This window comes from Populus alba, chromosome 18, assembly GCF_005239225.2.
Source record: "Populus alba chromosome 18, ASM523922v2, whole genome shotgun sequence".
NCBI lineage: Eukaryota > Viridiplantae > Streptophyta > Magnoliopsida > Malpighiales > Salicaceae > Populus > Populus alba.
In genome coordinates this window covers 11,551,687-11,579,418 of record NC_133301.1, presented here as the reverse complement: position 1 = coordinate 11,579,418, position 27,732 = coordinate 11,551,687, and the positions used below count along the sequence as shown (strand labels likewise).

The 27,732-nt window shown below is 33.4% G+C and overlaps 2 protein-coding genes across 6 annotated transcripts; both read right to left on the bottom strand.

Annotated features, from left to right (window-relative positions):
* Positions 1-4,062: 4,062 nt before the first annotated feature.
* On the bottom strand, positions 4,063-12,686 carry LOC118033225 (uncharacterized). Of its 5 annotated transcripts, XM_035038130.2 has the most exons (10): positions 12,379-12,683; positions 9,644-12,117; positions 9,460-9,561; positions 9,115-9,267; positions 8,009-8,172; positions 7,669-7,816; positions 7,223-7,345; positions 7,045-7,132; positions 4,565-5,010; positions 4,063-4,446 (listed from the first exon to the last, which is right to left on the bottom strand). In XM_035038130.2, the coding sequence occupies exons 2-9, from the start codon at positions 12,020-12,022 to the stop codon at positions 4,844-4,846; spliced, it is 3,324 nt and encodes a 1,107-aa protein (XP_034894021.1). In that variant the 5' UTR covers positions 12,023-12,117; positions 12,379-12,683; the 3' UTR covers positions 4,063-4,446; positions 4,565-4,843. The 5 variants fall into 5 exon arrangements, with proteins under 5 accessions (XP_034894021.1, XP_034894019.1, XP_073262287.1 ...); XM_035038128.2 differs by having other exon boundaries at positions 9,644-12,683; XM_073406186.1 differs by lacking the exon at positions 4,063-4,446 and adding an exon at positions 6,680-6,791 and having other exon boundaries at positions 4,860-5,010; positions 9,644-12,686.
* A 9,173-nt stretch (positions 12,687-21,859) lies between these two features.
* LOC118033231 (uncharacterized) lies at positions 21,860-27,406 on the bottom strand. Its single transcript, XM_035038140.2, has 15 exons — positions 27,112-27,406; positions 26,947-27,026; positions 26,734-26,851; positions 26,429-26,607; positions 26,099-26,181; positions 25,789-25,973; positions 25,227-25,288; positions 24,998-25,106; positions 24,781-24,900; positions 24,223-24,342; positions 23,990-24,110; positions 23,748-23,904; positions 22,996-23,068; positions 22,183-22,310; positions 21,860-22,106 (listed from the first exon to the last, which is right to left on the bottom strand). The coding sequence occupies exons 1-15, from the start codon at positions 27,308-27,310 to the stop codon at positions 21,984-21,986; spliced, it is 1,857 nt and encodes a 618-aa protein (XP_034894031.1). The 5' UTR covers positions 27,311-27,406; the 3' UTR covers positions 21,860-21,983.
* Positions 27,407-27,732: the final 326 nt, after the last annotated feature.

Below are 27,732 nucleotides of genomic sequence, written 5' to 3'. Positions count from 1 at the left end.
TTTAACTAAAATAGGCAGCCAATTGCTTTTTTAGAGAGAAGTCTCAAGCATTGGCGACATTACTTAGTGTAGAAAGAGTTTATCTTAATCACAAACTATATAGCTCTAAAATATTAATTGGAAAGTATAAGTTAAGTCTTCAACATACAAAATAGGTATTGTTTTTATAAGATTTTACCTTTTCACGAAGGTATCATTTGGGCAACTTAAACAAAGTTATTGATGCTTTTAATTGTTGGGTTGCTCTACTCATTACTATATTTACCCAGGTGATAAGGTTTGATGCTTTCAAAAAGCTGTATTTGAACAATTTATCATTTAAGCAAATTTATGTTGAGTTGATGGATTGAGGGAAGCAAGATAACTTTATATTTGTAAATGGTTATCTATTATGTGGTTTGTAGCTTTGTATCTTAAATTACTCTTTATGGGAACATATCATCCATAAATTGTATTGTAAGGGACACTTAAGGCGAGATAATAAATTAGCCTTGGTATCCGTACATTATTATTGGCCTAAGCTACCAGGTCAGATATCTAGCTTTATGAAGAGATGTGTTAATTGTTAGAGGTCCAAGGGTGTCTTATCGAATGCTGGGCTCTACACTTCATTACTATTTCTTAAAGCTTTGTGGCTAAATGTTAGTATGGATTTTGTGTCGGGCTTACTTTGTACCGAACAAGCTATGGATTTTTTTTTTGTTTTTTTTTTATAAGTTTTCAAAGATGGCCCATCTCATAGCCTGCTAAAAGACCATGGATGTATCTTGTATAACCCACTCTACATCAACAAGGTGGTTTGTTTATAAGAAATCCCTAGGTCTATCACATTAGATAGATATGTGAAGTTTATAAGCAATTTCTATAAGAGTTTGTGAGGTAAGATGGGAACTTAATTGAACTTTAGTTGTGCATATTAGTCTCACAACATCGTTTTTTAGGACTGTTAGATCTTTTAAAATTAGGTTCTAAGCCCATATGCCACTGCTTAAGCTAATTTTGTTATTTTTCCTATGTTGTTTTAGATTTTTTATTTTTATTATGGTTTCATTTTATTTTTCATTAATGTTTTCGAGCCTTAGGTTGTTTTCTAGTGGATGTAGGTTTTCCTGGCCAATTTAAATGTTTGTAAACCTCTAAAAGAGGAAAACATCATATATTTAAATTTGGGATAATAAATTTGTGAATTTAAAGTTTATATCTGTAGTATTTTTCAACTATTCAATTCTAATATTAATGTGATATTGTTTTTCTACTTAACTTATATCTGCATCGCCTCCTCTCTAAATATTTCCTTGAAAAGAGAATTGAGAAATGTTAGATGTACTCGAGACCTAATAAGAAGCTCTAAGCAATAAGTCACATTCCTTATCCTTATATTTTAAATGGTCTATTGTATTTGTAAACTAACTTCTGAAGTTTTTTTGGTGCACACTTAATTAATGATATGGTTAGAGCTTAAGGTGCACCTAATTTCCCTTTTTAATTCCATTTCCTTCCTTTTTTGGTCTACTAGTGTTTTCTTTCTATTATATGTTTTGTATAAGTTTGCTTTGATATTTTGTTATAATATTGTATGATCTTTTAAGTTTTCCTTTTCAATTGAAGAAACCTATTTTATATTGATGAGTGCTTTCATAAGGTCATCATAGGTGGATGCCCCAAATCTAATATGCAATGAGCCTCCTCATTAGACCTTTAAAAATCTAACTTTATTGATGTTAATTTAGTTTGGTTGTCCACAAGTATTCTAGTTTTATGTTGATGATGTCTATTGACCGAAGTTAAAAGGGTATTAGGAGGAGATTCTACGGGCTTTTTTCTTTGAGTTTTAATGAGATGTTTTACCTTGGTTGACATGTGTTGTAATTGTTGAGCTAGTTCTTCTGAAAAAAAAATTTGTTTCATACTAGCAAATTTTTTCAGTAATTACAACATTCGGATTCTATCAGTCATGACTCGATTGACTTTGATACGAATTTATAACAAACCTAAAAATCAAAGCATGAAATTGGAAAATTTTATTGAATAGAAAAAAATTTAATTACTAGAATAATAAGGATCTAGTTGAAAATAAAAAATTAGGCAAATTCGAAGTAGCTCGGGACTCTAAGAACTAAACCAATTTAATCAAATATTTTTCCCCATGCTAAAACACTCATACATTATTCAATTTATACTAATAAGTAATAACTATGAATTTAAATTGTGAAAGAGACTTGAATTCAAATTTGAAAAGATTTGGATTAAATTTAATTTAAGACTTTGAACTTTAAAAGTTGTTATGACATGTGTCAACCTGTCATAAACCAGTGAACATCCATTGTCCATCTCATCTCCTATTTCATCCATGGTCAAAATCGTCCCATAAGTCTATAACAAAAACATGAGCTAGTCTCACATCCCATCCATGAGATAGTGGGGTCTATTTTTTCATATATTTGTTTGTTTGTCCTTTCATTTTTTTAACTGTAGTTATCAAGAAAAAAATTTAATTTTATCCTTCCACATTACATTAATTGATGATTGGGCTTGATGTTTTATTTGGTTATCCCATTTTTTTTGGGTTTTCACTATCTAAAAACAAATCTTGGCATTAATTTGGATCTTGATTCCGCTAAGAAGAATTTGGTTTGAATGTTTGCAAATAATTAAAATGTGAGGGGACTAAAATTGAAAGTGAGGTGAAATGGCAAGCATTATTAAAAAATAAAATATTTTTATTTTTTGGTCCTTTATTTCTTTTTTTTTTTTTTCAATTCAGCTATAATCATATATTCTCAACTACACGACTTAGTCTATAGCATTAGGATCCCTTTTTAGTATTTATTAGTGCAAGTAATTCTAAATTTATTTTATTAAATATATGTATTAAAAATAAAATTGGTGCTAAAAAACACATGAATATTCTTTTTTTTGTATTAAGAAAAAATTAGCCTGGCCTGTGACGTAACACGGGTAAATTATATAGTTAACAAAAACTAAAAGAGAAAGTGAATTCATTATTCACCTCCTCACAAAACATTGTTCATGATGCTTTGACTTGTTTTACTTTATTTTTTATTTTTAATTTTATTCTATGATATTAGATTTATTGAGAATTAGACTTCATAATTTATTCTAATTTGTTTTCTATGAGGTTATCTTAGTCTTATGTTCCAAATCATAGATTTAACGGGTTAATCGTGGTTAACTCAAGTTTTTTTGTGTTTTTTTAATTGAATTTTTTAATTCATACTTTAATATTGAGTTATTTGATAATTACAATTCATAATTTGTTTGTATTTGCTTTATATTAGGTTATTTCAATCTCATAACTTGGATCGTGGGATTGACAGGTTGGTTTGAGTTTGTTTTTATCCTTTTTTGTGTTTTTTTTTTTGTGTTTTATTGGATTGTTAAGGTCTCATAATCAAAAACATAAATTTAAGATATTAACTTGAATTTACTCAATTTAATTAAAAAATAAATATTGAACGCACAACATAGGAAATGATATAGTCCGAAGACTAATTGGATATCTGCATTTTAAAAATAAAAACCTTCAGATAGGAAAAACTGAAAAGGGAACAAAGTGAATTTATCGGGACCTAACGTCCCCAGATAACTTGTCCCGTTAAATAACACTCAATGGGGCTTGATACCCTTCATCCAACATTTTCTTTTCCAATTTTTCTGCCAAATGATTTTGGGAATCAAACAAGCAGGAACACTTTTATCGAATTATTTTCCAACCTGTGCCATTCTAATATTAACTCCAGAATAAACCTAGCTGAAAGACATCAAGCATAACAATTTTCCATGTCTTGAATCCTTTATGCAGGGAATGGGAATAAACTCAAGGTGGAAGCACATTCACTTGCATCCAACAGCCAGGTGAGTGTTAAAAAATGCGGAATATGGAAAGGCACAAAGGAGCCATGCATTTCACACTCGTGAAACAACACAGTTTTTCATTTTCCAATTTCTTTTATTTTGACTTAAACAAAATCCATGAACTACATAGATAAAATTAAACAATATAAATACAATAACAAAATGAACTAAGAAATGAGGAACATCTTTTCTAGTTTCATCAACTCGTACTTTGTTTGCATGAGCTGGATTGCACATATCATGGTGATAATGCAAGTACTTTCTCATATGTTAATCATGTACATTTTACATCTCCAGATCATATATTGAACATATATAAGACATGTCTGGGTGTGATTTTGAAAGAACAGAATTAAGGCAATGCAAAAGGTTCATAACAAATTGTTCCAAGTTTCATCCAAAATCAAAGCATAATACAACGTTCTCTCACTCAAGATATAGCTTGGAACTCTTTGATTATGATTTCACTTATATATACACGTCCTCCTCATAAAAAACTTGGTCCAACATCATATAATAGTAGAAATTGCCCAAGGTAAATGACTTCAATCGATTCGAACAAGTAGAAACCTGCATGAGAAAGTTAAAATCACTTTGTTTCCATAGAGACCAATTCATGTGAGAGGAGTGATCCAGAATTATTTGATAAATGAATAATAGATTCATAAGTTCTGAAAGGACAACTTACATTCCGCTTGTACATCCACAGCCCTCTTTGTATAATGTATGTTTCCAGGTAAAATCTGGTGTGCTTATAACTGCACTCTGAAAAGAACAATCCTCGTTCATAGCAACATTAAATAAAAGATTCATGATTGCATAATAATAATATTAGCCTGGAAATATTCCAGAACTAGTAAGGTGGCATTAGACGGAGAAATCTTTTTTATTTATTAACTTTTATTTCCCCTTTTTTTCTGCCAATATGAAAATCAAGAAAAGAAAATTGACCGCCTCAGAACTGGAATTATTTCACGTTGATTGGAGCAGCCATGTTCCGCAGTTTCCGAGAAATCTCTGAGAATGAAGGTCTCTCTGATGGATCTGAGGACCAACAACTTTCCATCAGAGATTTCCACTCCGGATCACACCATGTGGGAATTTGAGGACGTAATGTGTTGTTAACAATTCCTCCTAAGAATCAGAAGGAAGAAACAAGCAAACAAAGAGCAATCAAATACACAAATAAATCACGGCATAATTTGACATAATTAAAGCATAAATATCTCTCGCTTATCAATGTAAAAAAAAATAACAAGTGCAAAATTCAGAGCAGCCATATGCATAAACAGGTATTCTAAACACTTATGCAGATATGACATGGAATCTCCTGATGCATTGACTTAGCTACTAACTCAAAAACTAGCATGGAAAATCTAAAGATACATGCTTCCACTGAAGAGTTTGGAACAAACTTCAAAAACCTATGCCATAAACATTTGGGCAAGCTAGAGGAAAAATAAATTAAAGAGCACCATTAAATTTAGAAAAAACTTAAAATGCAGGATAAACATAAGCTTTCAATATTTCTTGACAACTCGTCTGCTTTCCAGTTTAGGTTGTGAGGTTTCTTTGTTCACAACAAGGATTACTGTTTCCCACATGAATAAATTAGTCCAAGTCTGATTTATACCCACACACACACACACAAATATATAACATCAATTCAGGTCCAACACTAGAGTTGATTCACATGACATAAGAACAGATCATTGACATGGTACATATAAATCTTAGAGGTCATGGTGCTCCATCTATTTACAGCCCACATCTTTCTTCTGATCTCAAGGAATATTGTCAGTAGGTACCTATGATCTTCAATTTCTCTTTCTCACAGTGTGAGCTACCAGCAGTTCTAAAAAGGACTATGGGAATGAAAGAATAGAATTAAGTATTCTTCCTCTCATCGACTGGTCACTCATGCTGAGACTAAAACAGAGTCCGTTGATAGTCACTAGTCATCCATCAACACAGAGTGCATGATGGACCAATGAAAAACTGCCCTTTCTAAAAATGTACCAGAGTTAGCTCAATATTGTTGAAATATCCAATAAACATAAATTAGAAATCAGAAACCCATTGGTTTACCCTATGAAAAGCCTGCTGTCAAATATCTAGAGCATCCAGGTCCCCACATGCAATTAAGGAAATGCAAAAGTCAAGAGCTATGTGCTTTATTATGTATTAAAGAGACATTATTCATAGTATTAGAGTGAAGTGGTTAAAAAGGAAAGATAAAATTGGAGAGCTATGGGATCTAAATCCCTGTTAAACTTAAAGACAATTTCTGTATAAAAATTAAAAAGCATAGCTAGGTAAGCTGTATGTAGTAGTGCTGGCAATGTCAAAGTAACATGTCCATGAAATACATGGAGTAAAAGCTAAAATGAGCATTAAGGTGAAAATTTAGATGAATAAAAAGATCATATAAAATGAGTATACGAGTAGGACGGTGGTGATGACACTCATTGAGAATAAATCAAGGGAGAATCATAGCAATTGGTTTGACAGTGCTCAAGAAAGGCACGTAGATGCTCCAATGCGGAAGAATTAAGCAGCTCCTACATCATCCTTGCATCCATGTGGTGCAGTTCAAGGGCTTTTAAGGTGTTTCACTGACTGATATACTCAGAGATTCAGACACTCTTTAGTTGTCAAAGCTTTGTTTCTTGTTCTTTTTTGTTCATTTCGATGGTTTCTTATCTCGAAATTTAAATATCTGTTCGCTTCTCACCAATACTACTAACTTTATCTAAAAACGAATTAAGCAGCTAAGTTTCCAGAGCAATTCAAAACACCATACCCTGTAGGCATCCAAAATTTTGACCCATGCCCAAATATGTCTTGAATTTGTAAAGTGAAGCCTGTACTAGGATATAACCTAATTTCCATTGGCTTTCCTGATTCTTCATCACCTAGATATTGCATGCTTCTTTAGTGTTCATGCTGCACAGAGACATGGTTATCCAAAAATACATGGTAACAACAATTCAGGTTCAAAGTCCTTTAATTTACACTCGACGAGCAAGACATCTGAAAACCCAGGTTAAAAGAATCTAATCTTCCATCCATGTGTTGATAAATGAACACTTTCCTATGAGTATATGGAAAAATAAATTATATTGCAATTGATATCCTTATTCATTATACAAAAACATGGATGCTTACCAATTATGGAGGCGCAATGCTTGTTAGCATAAGGTTCTTCTCCTGTAAGCAATTCCCACATAACAATCCCAAATGAATAAACATCAATCTACAACACAAGATAATAAGATGTTACTTCAACTAGCCAAGACAGGAAAGAAAAATTAGTTTAGGCATTTTTATCTGAGCATAATATTACCTTCTCTGTTACCATGTGGTTTTTGCCACTCAAAAGCTCAGGTGCCATCCAGGGCAAAGTTCCGCGAACACCACCAGAAACTAATGTGTGTTGTTTCACCTTTGACAAGCCCAGATCACCAATCTAAGAATGCAAAATGTGTTAGATGCCAAATTCACGCCCTTCAGAAATGATTACCATTATTAGAAGAACATAAACTACAACTTTGAAATGAATCAGCCAGGAAATCCATAGAGCTGAACACCAAATAAACATCAAAAGCTGAAAAAAACACCAGGCTTCAACTGCTGTCCACTTAATTACAGGAAGCTGGCCGTTAAAAGCACTTTAAAAAAAAAAAAAAAAACAGTGACAACACAGAGAAATAAAATGAATCATGGTTAACAGAAGAAGAGATTAACCCAAGTTTAGACCTCAGTTCTACAATCATTTCTATTTCAGCATACCTTGCAAACTGGCCGTTGCGGATCTCTCATATTTACTAACAGATTCTCACATTTCAAATCAAAATGAACAATGTTCTTCCCATGCAAATACTCCATTCCAAAAGCAGCATCCATAGCTATGATGAGTCTCTTGCGACGATCAATGGTTCTGTTCAAAATATTACAGTGTTACGGATTCTAACTCAGAATGTTTGTTTGTATACTATCTTTTTCCCCCAAGTAATTAAGTTTTAGTAAAGCAAGCTTCATTGACAGTTGACAAAGAATAAGAACTCTTCTAACAACGTGAGATAGAATATTCAAAAGTGCAAACTCATGACATCACCAACAGCATGGTTACCTGTCCTTCTTCTGCAAAAACTGTTTCAGAGATCCATTAACCATAAACTCAGTAACAGTTGCTAAAGATCCATCAGGGCCATCACGAACAATACCATAGAAAGAAACAACATTTGGATGGTGTAATGAACTCAATATCAAAGCCTCCTTCCAGAAATCTGCAATCTACAAAAGCAACATTAATGCAATAATTACCATCAATCAACAATTCACTACAATACAGTGTGTTCATATTAGTAACTATAATTTGGCATCAAATCCAAAGAGAATTATTGCAGGTGATTAATTTCATAAGTGAAAACTGTTTGAGATGCACAATATCAACTCCTCTCCAAAAAGATACACTATAAGGTCGTGGCATAATTGAATATATGCATAAAAAAATGGGAAAGATGAAGAATAAGAAACTCTCAAGAATCTGGTGAAGTTGCCATCAACAAGAGACATGAATGCATCAAATCTCCTATACAAGTTGTCAAATATGTATAATATAGTCACACACTAAAGGTTTGCTCCTCCCTCAATTCATACACAAGTATCAAAGAACAAAGAAGCAGATATTCAAAGCAAAACACAAACTTCTCGTTATAAAGGTCATGATTCAATTTCCCTTTTCTTTTGCTTCAAACAAACTAATGATGCCATTTTTACAGTTATTCTAGATAAACTTAACTCGCACACCATTTCCTACTCTTGCATATTTAGGGGGTGTATGGGAGGGTAGCGGTTGCAGTTCAAAGTATTTTTTGATCAGAAATGCATCAAAATAATATTTTTTTTAAAAAAAAAATCATTTTTGACATCAGCATATCAAAACGATCTAAAAACATAGAAACAAAATTAATTTTAAGAAAAACAAATTCAAATTTTTGAGAAACATGGTTTCAACGGCGTTCCCAAACACTGCTTTAAGAACCATGACCCAGCAACACCAAAATTACCACAAGTCACCCTTTAACACTGCTTTTAAGTACCACTAGCTCACATGCACATGCACATGCACAAGCACATGTAAACATTGCGTCACCTAAGACTAAGTCAATCTTCCAAAACAAGGCAATGATTAATAATATAAATGAAAAATTATCAGAAGAATATGGGTCCTACCAAGCGCTCTCTTTCAGCAGGTCTCCCAGCAAAGCAGCTGGCTTTTATTCTCTTTATAGCCACATCAGAACCCTTCCATTTCCCATGATGAACAGCTCCATATGTTCCACAGCCTAGTACACGAATCTCCTCCAAATCATCATTTTTTATTGTCTGGACACAGAACCAACCTATTGTTAAAAACACAACACACAAAACAAGAAAGTGTAGATAGCAGGGTACAATAAATAAGATGAATATGCAACATTAAACAAAACAAGCAAGTGTAGATAGCAAGGAACAATAAATAAGATGAATATGCAACATTAAAACACCAATGATGTGAATGTGACAGCAGGCGGGCACCTGCAATCCCCTTTCTATAGCTTCTGCCTCGGCTTTTGTCGGCTCAATTTTGTTGTTTATATTTTCATTGTCAGAGCTCAGCTCTGCTTCTTCATGAGTGTTCTGTTAGACATGCAACGCATTAGAAAAGGATAACATGTTGTGAAATGCATTTTGAGCAAATAAAAGTTCAGTTCATTCTCACCACAGCTTCAGGCTCCTTTTCATCTATTTCTCCTGATACTAAATCATTCTTTGCAGGATCAGCATTTTCTTCAACTCTAGCTTTCACCTCTTCAGCCTCTTCCAGTGCTGCCTTCTTTACAGAAGCAATTAAATCAGGTAAGAAACTCATACGGCCAATTGACAGATTTGGTTCTCCAAGGACAGCAGAAGGATCTTTTTCTCCCCCTTTCACTGTATCGCCACTTTCTTCAACTAACCTCAAGAAATTGGAATTGAGAGACTCAGGAAATGCTGCCTGGCCATTAATATCAGCAATCATATCCTGCTCCGGGCAAGGTACATTTGGCACATCCAAGTTTTCAACCTTCCCTACACCATTTGCGTGATTTTCTATGCCAAGGACGATCTTTCCCTCCATCTTTGATGCTTTGGTAACAGTGTTATTACATAACTCAGGGTTGTAACCAGAAGCAGCTATATTTGCAGATGAGTTTAGCATTTCATGCGGGAGTGTTGGTCGAATGGGTTCTGGAGGAAAAGACTGCTTATTTTCTAGCCCATAAGTATTTGGATTCAATTTCAACATGTGACCATAAGAATATTCCAAGGAAGCTGTCCCATCAAAAACAAGCATTTTCTGAGAGGAGTCAACCCAGGGTTGCTGACTATCTATGCCAACGCCATTCCTTTGACTACCACTAAGAAATGATGGATTAACAGCACCATTTATCTGCAGACCTGCACTGGACGCTTCATAAGGAGTTCCATTCACTGGATTTTGAACATTTCTCCGTAAAGTCTGTGGATGTGCATGTCCATGTGGCAATGAATGAAGATTCTCTGGCCCATAAGCGCAAGGAAAATTGCCATGCTGTACTGAACGTTCTTCAGGAGGTGAAACGTGTAGGTTGTGGACAGCAACTGCACCTTGATCGTGAAAAACATCGTTGCCCAATTCAGGCCCAGGCTGGTGGTGCGAGGACATATGATGACCATCCACCAAATTTCCATGTCCAAGGGGATAATTCATGCCTGGACCATCTACAATGTACTGATCATTGAATCTTGTGGCTCCAGAGATATGTGTTCTGGCTTCATCAGTGCAGGGACTCAACTGATGCTGCACAATCCATCCTTTGTCATGGCCTTGAGTGTCATTGTAGACAGCTCGGGGATCATTCAGCTCTCTTGGATAGACTGGGTGATGCGCCTTTGCATCTGCGTTTAGCATGAAAGCCTCCCTATTCGGAGGACAGTCAGCACCTGGATTAGCAACCTGAGGGACTCCGTTTCCCATGCTGGGTTGCTCGAAATGCAGTTGATTTCTTGGGAAAGGCCCCCTGCAGTGCTCACAAACAATGTTCCCTTCAAAATTACCGGGACCATGCGGCAAGTTACCAGGAAAACCACCCTTATGACCACATACGCCTCCAGTAGGCATCCATACTACATTTTCGGAATATTGTGGCTGGTGGTCATAAGGGGGATGCTGATTTAGCTGCGACCGAGCACATTCTTCAAGCATTCTATCCATGCCTTTATCGGGTAAATCCCCAAACTGCATACGGTAACGCGAAGAAGGGGGTGAATTTGGAAACTCTGATAATGATCTTGGATCATGGTGTCCATGATGCCTAGGAGAATAATATGCAGGGCTCCATGAACTCTCCATTTCATTATACCTTGGAGCAATAGTAACATGATGCAAGTTGTGCTGTGATATTGGCATCTCACCACTTCTTTGGCTAAGGAGACCACCTTCAAGACTCAATCCATTAAAAAACTGTTCTTGTAAATGAATATCATCAACTGGACCAATCAAAGGGGAGTCAGCATGCTGCCTTCTAAAATCAGGCCCATCATTCAAATTATTCAGCGCATCCACATACCTCCTCTCGCTCTCCCTCCCATCCCCATCAACGTAATGCCCCGAACCATCTTGGTCTGTATTCAAAAACAGAAAAATCCTAAGCCTGGTGAAACCATCCCCAGATCCCAATTTCTCATACTCCTCCATCATGTTAGTCACATCATCATCATTCACAACCGAAACTAATGCATCAAGATCCTCATCAGGCTGCTGATACTTCAACACCATCGCCCCATCATAAAGCTCTCTCATTTTACTCATCAACTCTTCATAACTAATATCCATAGGCAAACTCACAATCCGCGTCTCTCCACCCACATAACGCAATTTCCCATCTTGAGGTCGAGGCATTATGCTACCTAAGAAACTACACAATAATTTAACACGGGGAGTATCATCGTTTGAACCAGGGTTGGAACCAGCTGTGGAATTAGTGGTAGACATTGGTGTATCCATGGAGTGAAAGGCTTGCTGGTTATCCACAGGATTAACAGTCTTGTTCAAGCATTCAATTCTTTTATTACACATGAATCATCACCTCACAACACATCAATACTAACAGATTTATCAGACTTGAATGCATACAATACTGATTCTTCATTAGGCAGCTCATAAAAAAAACCCTAAAATCATCAAAACCATCCATATCAGTAGTCGTTTCCAACTAATGCCACCACCACCCCCACCAATAAAAACGAAGAAAAAGAAACCCTAAATTAAATGTTAAGAAAACAAACTAAACCAGGAGAAACTACTGTTTTAAACAACTCGAAATATCAAAAAGAACCCTCCTTTAGGAACCCAGATTCGATCGTGTAATATAAAAGAAAAAAAAGAAGAAGAAGAAAGAAAGAAATCCTAGATTCTAAAAGAAAGTAAAATACCTGGTGAATAAATAGATAAAAATGAAAAATAGGGTTCTTCCAAGATTGGATTAAAAATATGTTGGTGTGTTGTGTGAATTGGTTTAGTGGGATTTCAGAGAAAGGAAAGAAAGAAAAATAAGGAAAAAATCGGGAGGGGGTATGGAGGGAGAGGCCTGAGGATGAGGGTTGGCTTGTGGTGTGACAGTGATGATGAGAGAGAGAGCAACGGCTGCTTGCCAGGTAGTATCACACGTGGCAGCCTCTTCCTTTTTGTTTTCGTTACTTTTCTTTGGAACATAAAGGTTTTTCAAAATGGAAGAGGCCACATTCTTGGAGATGGAGGGTGAGGGTGGTGGACAACTGGACACGATATGCATGCTGCGTGTTCAAAACTCCTCACCTTTTCACGTTATACGGAGCGTTTGTTGGTTGGAACATAATAATAATAATAATCTACCTCGCTTTTTTAAAGAGTGTGTAGGAATATGATAATATTTATTTTTAAGAAAACATTATTTAAAAATATATTTAAATAATTTTTTTATTTTTTTAAAAAAATGATAGTACATTTCAACAATTCAAAATTATAAATTAAAAATCTAAAAAATTAAAAATTCTTAAGAACATTTTTTAAATAAAAAAAAACATATTAATCTACTCTAATATTGGGTTTAACTTTTCTTTTTAATTTTTTTTCCTTTTATACTTTGATATTAGGTTAATTGAAAATTGAATTTTTTTTTTTTATATATATATATATAAGGTTATCATGATACTAAAAAAAAGTATTAATATAAGATCAATACTTGATTTTTCAATCACCTATTTTTATTATCATATAAATAAATAAATAATAATTCCAAACAAATAAGTTATTAATTTGAGTAGAGTCCACGATTTGGTTTGTCGATTTGGTGAGTTTAACTTTTCTTTTCTTTTTATTAAATTCATTTGTTTCAATATCATCCTTTAACATTTGGTTGTTAATAGTTAAGTTTCATAATTTGTTTTATTTTGTATTTTATAAGGCTATCATGATCTTAAAAAAAATCTTGGTATTGAATTTATGCTCGATTTTAAAATTGTCTATTTTTTTTATTAGTTAAATAAAAAATAGTTTTGATAACAAAACAAAGTATTAATCCTAATGGAGTCCATATGACTTGGTTTGTAGTTTTGATGCGCTGACCTGGGCAACCCAATTCACGGGTTTGGCGGGTTTACACATCGAATCCATTTTTTTCCTAGTTTTTTTGTTATTAAATTTTTATAATTATTTTTTTATTTCATCTTTTAATATTAGATTTATTGAAAAATAAACTTCATAATTTATTTTTGTTTGCTTTATCATGGTCTCAAATGAACATTTATTTTAGAATTAATGCTTGATTTTATAAATATCTAGTTTTCTATAATGTAATTAAATAAAAATAGTTTACAAAAATAATAGAGTTATTAAATTCAATGGAGTTCATGACCCAAGTTGCAGGGTGATTGGGGTCAATCCAATCTAGTGTCATCTCACTATTTTTTTAAAAAATAAATTTGTCTTGAAATTTTTTTAGAAGTTAAGCCATGATTTTTCTCGATCATCCAAGATATCTTTAAACCCATGAAACTGACCGATTCACATCAAATTAGCTTTTATATAATTTAATTGAAAACTAAATCTAGACAAGAAATAAATTTATTAAACATCACTGAATTTATTATCCATGTTATGATGTTGTATATCTTGATAACAATTATCTCTTAATTTTTTAATGTAGTTTTTAGTTAAAATTAAAGATTTTTTTTGCATTCATCATCACAAATAATTTTTTATTTATTTAATTAAATATATTTTCAGTTTATAATTAGATTTTTTTAAGTAAAAAAAAAAGTATGTTGAAAAAAAATTATAAGATCCAGACAAAGCACTAGCCACGTGGCTAGTTAAAATAAACTAAAAAAAATATGGTGAAATTATTGTATCAAAAACATCGTAACCCCAGGCACAAGGCATTGTGTGCTACGATAGTGATTTCACAGGGTTTTTTTTTTTTTCCAATTCTGGTCCCGACAGCAATCTGGTGTTGACTTTTGATAACGTGTCATTCATCCATTGAGTGACCCAATGAGCTCGTGGAATATTCTTCGCATAAACGACCTAAGATGTTCGATTCCGTGTAAAGGTCAATTCTCCGGTCCAAACCCTACCACACGCGCAGGCGTTGCCGGTCAATCTCACTCTGGCTTTCTCGTGAGAAATCACGTGGGGCCATGAACATGTGAAACCAGTAATAAAGTTCCAGGTGGCACAATGTATGACACGTCAGTCACCATCCTGTGAAGGGAATGGCAGTGGTGGTGTCATGAGATAGAGCTAGAGGACTCGAACTTTTGTGTACTCGCTTTCTTGTCCTTTCACTCGCAGTCTTCAGCTGCGTTCTTTGGTGACCACTGTCTCGTTGTAAATAAATATCCAAACCTCTTCTCAAGTATTTTCATTTATACCATCTTCAAAGGAGATTTTTTTTTTCCCCAGCTTTTGGCTCTTTCTGCAATTTGTGTCGTCTTTTGCGGTTTTGGAGACAAAAGCTCTTAGAATCTCTTTCAATTAGGTCATTTTCATATTCAATTATGAAAACTTTAATTTGGAGTTTATTAGAGTGAGCAATCTTTCGGGGTTGGAAAAGCATTTTCAAATCGAGTTTTATAAAAATTTAATTTTTTAATTTAAAATTATTTTTTTTTAGTTTCTGAATTGTTTTACTATGCCAATATCAAAAATAAAATTTTTAATATGAAAAAATATATTATTTTAATATGTTTTCGAGCGAAAAACACTTTAAAAGGCAACTATAACTACACTTTCAAACACTAAATATTACTATATATATATATATATATATATATATATATATATATATAATATATATATATATATATAAAGAATATACCAGAATGCCTAGGAAATTATCAAAAACTAGTTAAGGAAAATTCAAATATACAAGATTAGAAAATTTACAGTGTATTTTTGACCAATAAATACTTTTTTGGCAAAGAAAATTCAATTTAATGAAGAAAATTTTAAAATCAAATGTTTAAGGACTCAATTATAAATTTCTAAGGTTTAATTGAATTTATTGAAAGCTTAATTGTAAGAAAAAATAATTTTGGAATTTAATTTAGGCTTTAACTTGAAGAAATTAATTTTTAGGGGTTAAGTTGTAATTTTTAAGAGTTAATTTAATTAAATCAGGGGCTAAATTACTTTAATATTAAAGTTTGATAGGCAATTAGGGACTTGATTGAAGAAATTCAAAACCAAGGACCAAACTAAAAAAATCATGTGAATATATGGGCTTAAATTGACCAAATCAATGGCTAAATTGAAGAAATTGAAAGTTTGTTGGTCAATTGAGTGTCAAAATGCACAAATTCAACATTAATGACCAAAATGAAAGAAAACAACAGTCAACTTAAGGGCTAACAATTGAGTTTAGCAGGAGTGAGATTGTGTAATATTAAAAGTTTAGAGGCAATTATGAGTGAAATTAAAAGAAATTGGAAGAATAGATACTCGATCAAAATTTGTCAATCTCAAATTAAAAACCCTAAATAACTCGTCATTCAGACTTAATGAAGAGAATTTGAGTGACACGTTGTTTGGTAGACTAGCTTCCATTTAGACAATTTTGGCTTATTGAGTTAGCAACTTCAAAAGAATAAATGTAGAGTTACAAATCTTTAAATTGAGCAAGGTTACATCCAAATAAAATGTGTGCATCCCTTTTACCGACTTTAGACAGTCTCAGGTGATGATGATGTTAGAATTTCCCCGATAAAGTCTCGAAAGTGGGCAACTCAATCATCCATAATTGAAACATAATTGTACAAGAATCGACCTTTTTTTGTGTATTCACACATAAATTCAAAAGGTCAGAAATAAATTCAAAACCTCTCAAAACTCTAACAAAATCATATAAATACCCCTTAAGATCAAAAGGAGAAGGAAGGGAGAAATAAAAAGAAAAAAGAGAAGAAAAAAAAGGAATATATTAACAATAAACCAAAGTGCAAAAGTCTAAGAGTCTAACACAAAGATTTCCTAAGCTCTAAAAGGATAGTAACTTTGTGAGATGAAAAATTCCCAAAGAAAAACAAAATGAGACAATAGTTATTCTAGGTATATTTTCTTATCCAAAATGAGGCTCTTGTGGCTTGCTTGAGGTTTTTTTTTATATATTTATGTGTATAAACATAGAAAAAAGGTTTAAAATGCTTAACAAGTGATGTTGTATTCACCTTTTTTGTCGTGATCTTTATTTATTATGTTCTTTTTGAAGTTTTTTCTTATTTTTTTTATATAATAATGTTATTGTTTAAGTTGTTTATATATATATATGTGTGTGTGTGTGTGTGTAGAGAGAGAGAGAGAGCGTCGTTTTAGTTTTTGTTTAACTTAAGAAATACATGTTTAAGTAAGGATGTTCTTCTTAGTTATGTTAGGTCTGTTCATGATTAAAATAAGTTTAAAAAATTCAATTTTGAATCCATATTACACGAACATATAGTTTATTTCTAAGTGTGTTCTTCATGTTCTTGAAAAGAATATTGTCTTAACCCCGTGATTCAGATCAATTTTAGTCCATTTATTTGCACTAACCCTTCAAACAACTTGATTAAGCAATAATTTAGGGTTTATTTGCATCAATAACAAGTTTTAATGCAATTTAATCTTAGGGTTTTGGTTTTGAATCAAAACCCATTTTGAAAAAAAATCATGTTTATTCTTTGATGATTGAAGTGAATAAATGTTAGATTATTGATCTTTGCATTATTTTCAATATATAGGTGCCTTTTGTTTGACCATATCTGGTCTAATTTGGAGTTCATGTTGCTGGGTTAGGTTTGGGCATGTTTTTTATGTTCTTGGAAAGAACAACACCTTATACCATTTATTCGGACCAATTGTAGTCCATTTCTTTGCACATAACCCTTCTTTATGTGTAATTAGTAAGTAATCTAGGGCTTATTTGCATCAATAACAAGTTTTTGATGTATTTTAATTATAGGATTTTGATTTTGAACTGAAACCCAAATTGACAAAATCATGATGTTTAAATGATAATCGAAATGAATGGATGCTAGATTATTAATCCTTGTACGATTTGCATAAAGTATATGCCCTTGTTTTGATCGTATGTAGTCTAATTTGGGTTTAACGTTGCTGGGTGGGTTTCGATGTTCTTTGTTTTATTCATGTTCTTTATTTTTTTAGTGTTTGATTCGTTTTGTTCCAGAATCTTTGAGTTTTTTTTTTGTGTTTAATCTGGTTTTTTACTTTGGTTTTATTTTTGTGTTGTTTTCATATCAAACTAAGATTTTTTGTTTGTTTTATAGTCGAACAAAAAATTTCAAGTCAACCTGGTCAAGATAAGATTGGGTCAAGGGTTTAAGACCCTATTTTTTTTCCATCTTTTTTCTAAAGGATTTTTTTGGTTGAAGGGTGTGTTTGGCAAACACCCTTTTAAGCTTGTTTTGGTAGTTTTATTACAAAGAAAAATAGGTTTTTTCCAAACAAAGCCTATATATATCATGCATATGGCTAAATTCTGAAATTTTCATGCATATTTAATTTTTATATAAAACAAATTGTATTTTTATCATACTTTGAAAAAAAAATACGAGAATCAGTCAAAGGGTATCATAACTATTTTATGATTATCCGTTAAAACTTGATCTACATTTCAAAAAACACAAAAAAAAAAAAAAAAAAATTTAATTCATGAAATTATAAACTTATACATAAGATATATTCCCAATATTAAACATAAAAAACAGTTCATTTTATTTTTTATGTTTTTTCCATTAGAATGGTTATATTTTAACTTGATAAAATAAGGGCCTTCATATTAAGAAATACTTTTCTTAAATCCTAGATAGACCAACAATTAGAACACGCAACATTGTCTTAGTTTATATCATACAAATAAATAATGCAGCTTATCTCAGGTAAGACATATTAGAAGTACTAATACTTTTATTTTACGCATAGTTTTGAAACCCGACTCGGTCATTGACCCGGTCAAGTGATCGGGTCATGGGTCAAATGGGTTGACCCGGGTCAACCCAAAAAAACTATATAAAAAAAAAAAACACATAACTAATATTTAAAACAGTGATTTTAAAATCATCCTACCTGGTCTTCAAAAACTTGCAAAACACCTCCTCCAAATCAATCAAGGAACCACCACTCAAATCATCTTTCTACACAAAGATCACAAAACAACCAAAAAATAATCAAATAAACAAACAAAGAACACCCAAAAAGCCACAGCACAACACAGCACAAACACATAATCGCATTAGGCTTCATTAACCTTGATCATCTCATACACACCCAATACATTAACATCAAACCAAATCCACAAAACCCATTTGTATAAACACAAATTCAACTCAAAACACAAATAAAAATCCAATCATTTTATCTCTGTGACTAAACTTGCATAATTTGATAAGCCAAGAGAGAAAAAAAGAGTGAGTAAATTTGTTTTGCATACCTCAAATTTGGCTTCTGATTTGAATTTCTTTAATGTTTTAGAAAACCCACCGGTGTTTTCAAGATAATTAGCTATAGAGTGAAGCAAAATTGTCTTCTGTTCAGGCTTCAAAGTTTGAGATTCGGTGTTGTTTTCTTGTGAAGCAAAAGTGATCGGGTCTTCAATGTTCAGCGTTTTAGGATTTTAGTCTTCAGATGTCATTAAACGACGTCGTTTAATGATAGGAAAAAAAAAAATTGACCGGGTCTCACCCGGATCTGGCCGGGTGGACCGGGTCCCGGGTCCCGGGTCCCGGGTCGGCCGGGTCTGGCCGGGCCAATTCCCAAGCGGGTTTTGGCCTCTACCCGGACCGGTCCCATGCCCAGGTCGGCCGGGTCTCGGGTCGACCCACCGGGTCAGTCCGGGTTTTAAAACACTAATTTTACGCAATCAATCCTTTTACAAAACTTTAAAACCAGTCAGAGTTTTTAGTGACTAAAATATGAGATGGTGACTTTCATTTTCTTTGTTTTATTGATAAAAGACAGCAACTTATTGTCCTTTCTACTTATTATTCCTGATAATCTTGATACAGGAAGATAATTATTATCATACCGCACAAGTACGACGATATAAATCTTACTTAAATAGAGCTTGTTTCCAGGGATGGAACTCTGATCACAAGCAAGGTTGCTCCCATATTTCATAATGTTAAATACATTTCCTCACATAAAAACATCATTGCATTTCTTTAATATGATTAACAACATTTGACTAACTCAAAATAAATCATGCATTATGATTACAAAAGATTTGTTAAACTACCATTTCTCTATCGAAAAGTAAAAGCAAAAAACATATGAAAATTATCTTGTGAATTTGTGTTTGTCATGCGAATGGTGCAACATGGTTTCATTCATTTAAAAAATGGTTCGAATTATGAGAACACAAATCATTAATTGTACTGGGCAAAATCCAGCAAACTCATCAAATTTGTGTTGTTATTTTTTTTTTATTCTTTGGTTTTTTTTATTATTATTTTTAGTGCTATTTTTTTTTACTTTGGCAAGTTTTTTAAATTGATTTTTTTTCTCAATTTTATCCTTTAATATTAAATTAGTTTGGAATTAAATTTTTTAATTTAGCTTAGATCTACGATTTCACACGTTGTAAATTTAAAAAATTAGTCTAGGTTTAGAAAATTTATATGAGTTTGCTTGGTTTTTTTTTTTTTTTTTTTTTAAGTTTCATAGTTTTATTCTCAATAGGGTTACCTCGATATAACAATTAGATCGTAGATTTTGCATGCTGGCTTCGTTGGACTTGAGTCAGGTTTTTTTTTTACCTTTTTTGGATTATATTTTTTTCCTTCAATATTTTGTTTGTTACAAATTGAGTTTTAAATTTTACTTTCTACAAGGTTATCATGTTCTTTTTTAATTTTTTTCTTTATCAAATGAGATTCTTCAACATTTGATATTTTTTAAAATTGATTTTTTTTATTTCAATTTTATCCTTTAACATTTGATAATTAATTGAAAATTGGTTTTCATGCTTTTTTTTTGTCACTTTACTTTATATAGGGTTATCTCAATCTTATGTTCATAATGATAGGGTAGTGGATTAACTTGATTTGACTCGGGTTTTTTTCGTTGGTTTCTCATAAAAAAATATTTTTTATAATTTTATCCTTTAACATTAAATTTTTTATAATTAAATTTCATAATTTTATTTGCTTTCAAGAAGTTACCCCAATATCACAATCAAATCGTATATTTGGCATGCTAACCTAAATAAATTCAGATTAAATTTTTTTTATCTTGTTTTTTTTTATTCATGTTATTAAATTAGCCAAATTTATTAAACTCAATCAAATCACTCAACTCTCATATTTTTTTTGGTTTTCTTAAAAATGCTTGCATCATCTTAATATATTTTTTTTAAATTGAAAAAAAAAGATAAAATCAGCTCACAACTCACCAGAAACCACCTATCTAGTCACGTCATGTTTTATGAGTGAAATTTCTTCTCTGCTCTTCTTTTCGTTCTGTCAGTTACTAAAAAATCCTTAAATACAGTAACCTAGAAATAACAATAAAAAATAGAAATATCTCTTATTTTTATTCTATTTTCAAATTCTGAATTTCCTTTTTTGTGTCTCCTCTTTGTTTTTTTTGTTTTTTATGAATAAGGTATCCTTATGGTGATTTATGTACATTTTGGGTACATGTCATAAATTGAAATTTTCATCACCTCTCCTCACCTTTATGCCAGTCCCTCCTTGAGAAATAAGCAGGGAAAAAAACCTTTTGTGTGATCATATATTCATGTCCAATTATAAAAAGACCTCCAATCAACTGCACAAATCCAGTACAAACTCTCGTGTAGCAACACTTAACATGTGGAGAAATCACTAATAAACTCCAAGACTCATCTCCACCAAATCCAGCTGCACCCACCTCGCCATCACCCTCCCAAAAAACACCACTCAGCCTCCACCATCACCCTCCCAAAAACACCACTCAGCCTCACCATCAACACCCACTTAAAAAAAGAAAAGGATGTTCAAATGCTGCTCAACTAATTCCCCACCACTAGGAAAGTACCCTTGTATGAGACTACTGAATACCCTACATCCTCCTAATCCTTCGCCGGAGTATTGACAACACTTCTTCACCGTCTCATCTAGTTGTCTGAGTAGACCCTCGCTATAAACCTTTTTATATTTCTAAAGATACAATTCCAGAAATGTATCATTTCTTTTAATTCAATAAAAATCCAAGCGCACATGCAATATCATCTTTTGTTTTTCCAATGAGTAATTCTTTACATTTTCTTCTCCTATTTTGCACAATTAGGGCCCACATCAGAAGAACTCAACATTGGTGAAACTGTTTGAACTAAATTTATATATACATGATAAACTTGACCATCCCATGTAAAATTAAACTCCCAGAATATTATTTGAAAAAAAAAATCAACTATATTTTTGAAGTGACTATCAAAACTCAAGTGCATCCACTAGTGATTACCAGGCCAAGACTTTCACCAAAGAATGCTCAAGCATTCACGAGTCTTCAAAAGTGGCACATTCTACTCCAAGGCTTGAGCCATGATAGAACGCTGAGAGAGCTGCTGCTCATAGAGCTCATGGAAAATACGATATTTGGCATCATGATACTTCTTCACCTTTGGGTTTTTTGATGGATGAATGACCTACAAATGCTTGATACATTAAATCAAAAATAAATTAAATCGATAAAACTGAGCACGTAAACTGGCACATGCATACCTGACCAGCTGCATTCAGCGCCTTCATGGCCTCAGTAAGACTCGAGTATTTCTTTGAAGCAACAGCACCAAGAATAGCAGCACCCAAGAGCACAGATTCACTTTCTCGTGGAAGTACAATAGGGCAACCTACGCCAAAAAAGAATAGGTTAGTTTTAATTTCTTCAACGCATACATGACATTGTTTAAAAGACCATGGAGTGTATTGTGAATAGAGAAAGACATCACAGTAGGAAGAGTATCACAGTATGAATAGAGGTTAACTGATTCCTTTTACCTACCATTCAACATTAATGATTTTATTTTTTATTTTTTTACCCTAATCTTTTTTTTATATACAAAAATACCCCAAAATTGTTTCTTGTGGTAGGTTAAAAAATGGACAAACAGGTCAAAACATAAATCAGTTAAAAAAAAGATGTATTTAAAGCAGGTGCTTGATTTAACGCCTGGCACCCACTCACCAGGCACTTGCCTAGGCAGCACCTCATTAAAATTCATCGCTTGAGGCTAATAAAGATGTTGTGGCCTCACCTATAGCGCTTAAGGAGCACCTGAGCACCTTTTGATTAACACTGGTATGGTATGATATGTTGAAATCAACAACCAATACAAGAACACCAACTCTCAATCAATTGTTAACTTGCAAGACTACAGTTGGGTGCTTCTTAAAATTCTTACGCTAAGGTTATCTATCTTCCTAAAGGAATACAATCAAATAGTAAAGTTTTAAAAAGAAAAGGGAAAGGAAACATGTTATACACTAGGCAAAAATAAAAGAGGCAACTGTGGTGGAAAAGAAGTAACAAAGTACCAAGGATATCTGCATGTTCTTGGATGTAGAGGGAGTTCTTTGAGAGGCCACCACATGCAAGTAATGTATCGATCTGCAAAGAATAGAGATACGAAAGAAAACAAAATGAGGGTTATGAAAATAACCATGTGGCAAATAGTCACCGCGTCAATGACTAAGAACACTCAAGCAGTACTTGCCAAACAGAAGAAATCTCCTGATAGATATTGGTCAGATATATTCAAATTAAGCTTCTAATTTAAACAGCTACTAACTGATTGCTTATCTGAACATTATTGGTCAAACTTACTTTTTCTGCATTACATCAGACTTTAGAAGTGCACACTTGCCTCTCATAGAAAAAATTAATTAAAACACAAAAAATTGATTAATTTTCAATGTCGCATAGCAATGTAATTCAAAACCATTTATTCTAGCATAAGCACGTGTTTACTACTCCTAGTGGTTTGGGACACGATGTGAGTTGCTATACAGTCAGGTGATAATTTTTTCTAATAGTGATTAACTCCTATTTGACAACCATCCAGTCACCTTCACCTCTAGGCTTGAACATGTGGAAAACTTGATAGCAACTACTAATTCAATGGAGTTTATATCTAACATGAGCACAATGTTTTCAGATGGAGTGAAATTCAATATGAAGTGTAATTCCATCCCTTGGATACAGTGATCGTCTAACAAGGATTATAAACAACAAAATAGCTATGAAATTGAACTACTACAAATTAGAGCATAAAGCATGACATTCTTACTTTATGACCATGAGTGTTGCAGTGCTCCACAATGTGACGTGTACCATATGCAATACCCTGTACAGTAGCAAGGTATAAAAGAGCCAACTGTCTCTCACTCGTTTCAAGAGTCAGGCCAAAAACAATTCCTTTGGATTTTGGATCTGCAATGGGAGACCTGTTCCATCACAAACTAAATGTAATAAGTTCATAGCAGACATCTCAGCACTAAACCCAGAAAAGGCCACATCACCATTAGTTACCTATTTCCATGAAAATCAGGAAGGACATGTATATGTTCAGTCAAAGCAGCAAGGAATGGAGACTTCAGTTCATCTATCATTGTCTTGATTGTATTGCTCAGTAGTTCGAACATGGATATTTCTGAAATATAGAAAATGAGAAGTAGAGAGCCAAGCAGATTCTAATGTAGAAAGCATCAGCCATGACTAAGTTAAGATGCACATGCTTCAAACTAAGTTAATTATATTCTTACTTAAAGAAGCAGCACGATTTGCAAGTCTGGGAGAAGCAGCATGATTTTCAATTATATAATCTAATAATGCACCAGTAGCACTCTGTCCACCTTCTGTAAGCCAGTACTCGGGTATCATCGCTACACAAATAGAAAAATAAAAAGACCCGAAAATTAAAGTTCATGGCAACACTTCATGGTGGCAGAAAGTCAAAGTGCAAGTCCTGATACTGCCACCAGATCCTGGATATAATACATTCCTCAAACCATACCACCAAAAAACATTTCGATAATTGGAACACAACAGAAGATTCAAAAATACATCACTTAAAAATATCTAAAGTTAAAATTTCAATAAATAACAATTTTAAGTAATAAATTAATGAAGGGTTAGAGCATCCTTAGATGTCTAACTAGGAATTCATTATACGAACAAGCACACGTGTAGAGAATATAAACAAGAAAAAGCATTAGGTGTACAAGTTTGAACTAAGCAATCCAAAACCAGCTCTAAATTCATAGACCTCAAACTAAATGTCAGAAAACTAAATACTGATAAGGATGTTTTTGGATTTTTACCTGACCAAAACGGTCCCCAGACCCCAGGAATAAATAGCTTGTTCCGGGACACAGCCATATGACAGGTAGAAGTACCGCAGATTAATGCCATACGATGACATATAGCTTCATTATCATTCTCTGAACAAGTTATTTTTTCAGAAAGTAAACATATTACCTTCTTATATGACATGATAAAAACAAGGAGTTTTTGTTCATTTTTAAATGTCATCAATACCTTTAGCTTCAGAACCTAATTCAGGGACACTTTCCATTATCCCCACACCACCAGCATGAGCATCTATCAGTGAAGTCCCCACAGGTGTTCCTGCCACAAGACCCAGTTCCTGAAAAAGTAGGTCACTGTTTAGAACGGAAAAGTAGCCTTCACTTTGGAGTCAAGAATACATTAAGTCAGGCCTTCAAAGCCCAGAAGATAAGAATTCTTCAACACAAAAGTTTCTTGCCTGTGCAGCTGTAGGAGTTAAACCAGAACCCAAAGGATGACCCGGGAAAGCTACACTTCGTCCTGTGTAAATTACAAAAGTCACTCACACTGAACAAGAGCTACAAGTACCAGTAAATACAATTCTATACTTTTAATATGATAAGAAGCTATGAGTTGTAACTCATCACTTTCAGGTTGGATGGTATTTTTTCAGATATAACAAAAACTTCAGTAGTCCACCACAAAAGAAGAAGACAGTGCAAATCTTGAATACCAAGATTAGTCATAAGTCCGTTTTCATTTCTCAATAAACCTAGAGGAATTAGATATGTACTAATATTTCCAATATGTTGAAAATCCCAAACTCTAATAACAACAGAAATGGAAGCTTAGATATTAATCTGAAAAGGGTAGCAAATCATATCAGCTGAAAAGCAATTGTCCTGTTGTCCATCCCTTAAATTTTATTTCAGATATCATAAAATAAAATGAGGTGCCAGTCCAGCACCACAAGATCATAAAGCATATTTATAATCTACATTACTGGAAGAAAAGGATGCATAGAACACCTAGAAGCATACCAATTTTAGCATGATGCCCATCAACAAGATCACCTAAGCCAATCTCTTCCCAAAAATCATCATCCCATCCACAAGTTTCCATGATGCGGGAATCTTTCCCATTCATCTGCTGCATGTGTGCATGGCCAAGATAAGTCCATTTGCATACTGTTGTGCACAGACTCCGAGTATCATCTCCAGTTGCTCTTAAGGGGGGGGAAAGGAAAGGAAAACAGTGAAATCAGCAAAAGCTCTTGACAGCAAGAGCAAATTTGACTCAACCATGAGAATATACCTAGACATGAAGAAGCCCGCAAGATAAGGAAATCACCTGTATGACAACCAATCACTCAAGTCCATCCATCTAAACACCATCGACCAAGATTCTGGCAAATTTTCTTTCACCCATAAAAGCTGCAAATATAGTCTTGTTAAACATAACTGACTAGAATATTTAAAAACATGTATCCATTCTGTTCAAATTTTACCACATCATTCTCGAAAAAAAGTAATCACTTGCTCCCTAAGCCCAAAACTACATAGTAATGCAGGTGGAAATTATTTGAACTTGAATTGATGAATATATATGTTGTGCAAACAAATTAATGTACAGAAAGCATATTTTAGGATTGAGCAAGGGAATTAATGCATTCCCAACAACCTTTGGTGGCTCCATTTCAGGAGAAAGAGCTCCACCACAATATTGCAATACTGGTGAGTTAGAAGAATTGATATTTTCAGCTTGTTTAACAGCTCTGTGATCCATCCATACTATAACATTCCGTCTTGAATCACCACTCCAGGAAACTGTAACAGGGCTTCCATCAGCATCGACCGCAACTGTCAAATCAAACCACTTTGTCGAATAAGAAGTAACATTTCTAAACCCACGTCATCAATCAAAACAAAAATTCACAATAAAACAAAAGGTATCTTCCAGTAACATTTTTCAAAAAGTCTACAAACCAAGAGAACAAGTAGCCGCGAATCCCATCCCTGTCACTTCATCCCCTGAAACATTTGCAAGGGAGCACGCAGATTTCACAGCGGCACATATGGCATGCCAAATATCTGTCGAAGATTGCTGGAAAAAAAGAGCACACAGCAATTCCCAATCCGTTATATACAAAAAGAAAAGAAGGGGAAATTTCAAGGTTTTTTTTTTTTTTTTGTAATTACCTCAACACAGTCACCTTCTTTCCATATTTGTATCGGGCTACTAGCAGACCCCAGAAGTTTTCCACTCTCATCAAATAGGCCTGCAACAACATTTCAATATATCCAACCCTTCAATTTAAATATGCATACATGGAAAATACAGAGAGAAGAGGGGTGCAGAATAACCAGCGCGGGCGCTTCCGGTGCCGACGTCGACGCCAAGGAAGATAGAGCGGCGAGGAGTGGTGGTTGCGGCGGCGGTTGACATTTCGACTGAGGAAGGAGAGGAGGGGGAGGAGCGGGAGACAAGGGAGGTATGTTGTTTTTCTTTACGTGAGGACAATAGAGGAGCATTATCGGACCACGGCCTTCTTAAACCAGACATATCTCAAATCTGTTGCAATTACTAGGATTTCTTTTTCATGTTATGGCTTTCATCAAAATCAAATCTGCTTTTCTACCTTTCTTATCTGTTTTAACGTTTTTTATTCCTTGAAACCTCCGTTTGTCAGTTTTAATTTTAAAATGACTGATTAACTTAGTTAAATTGTAATTAGTTTACTACTTAGATGATTGAGAGGCAATTTGGAACGAGTTGGTAACTGTGTTTTCAAGAATTTTAATTTTAAAAAAAAAAAACATTATTTTTATGTATAATATTTAATTATTTTGGTGGTAGATTTTAAAAATACTTTTTTAAAATAAAAAACTTCTTATTTTAAATTTTTTTTAAAATAATTTTTATTATATTTTAAAATACTTTTTAAGACAGTGTTTTGATATTACGTTTCCAAAATACTTTTGAAA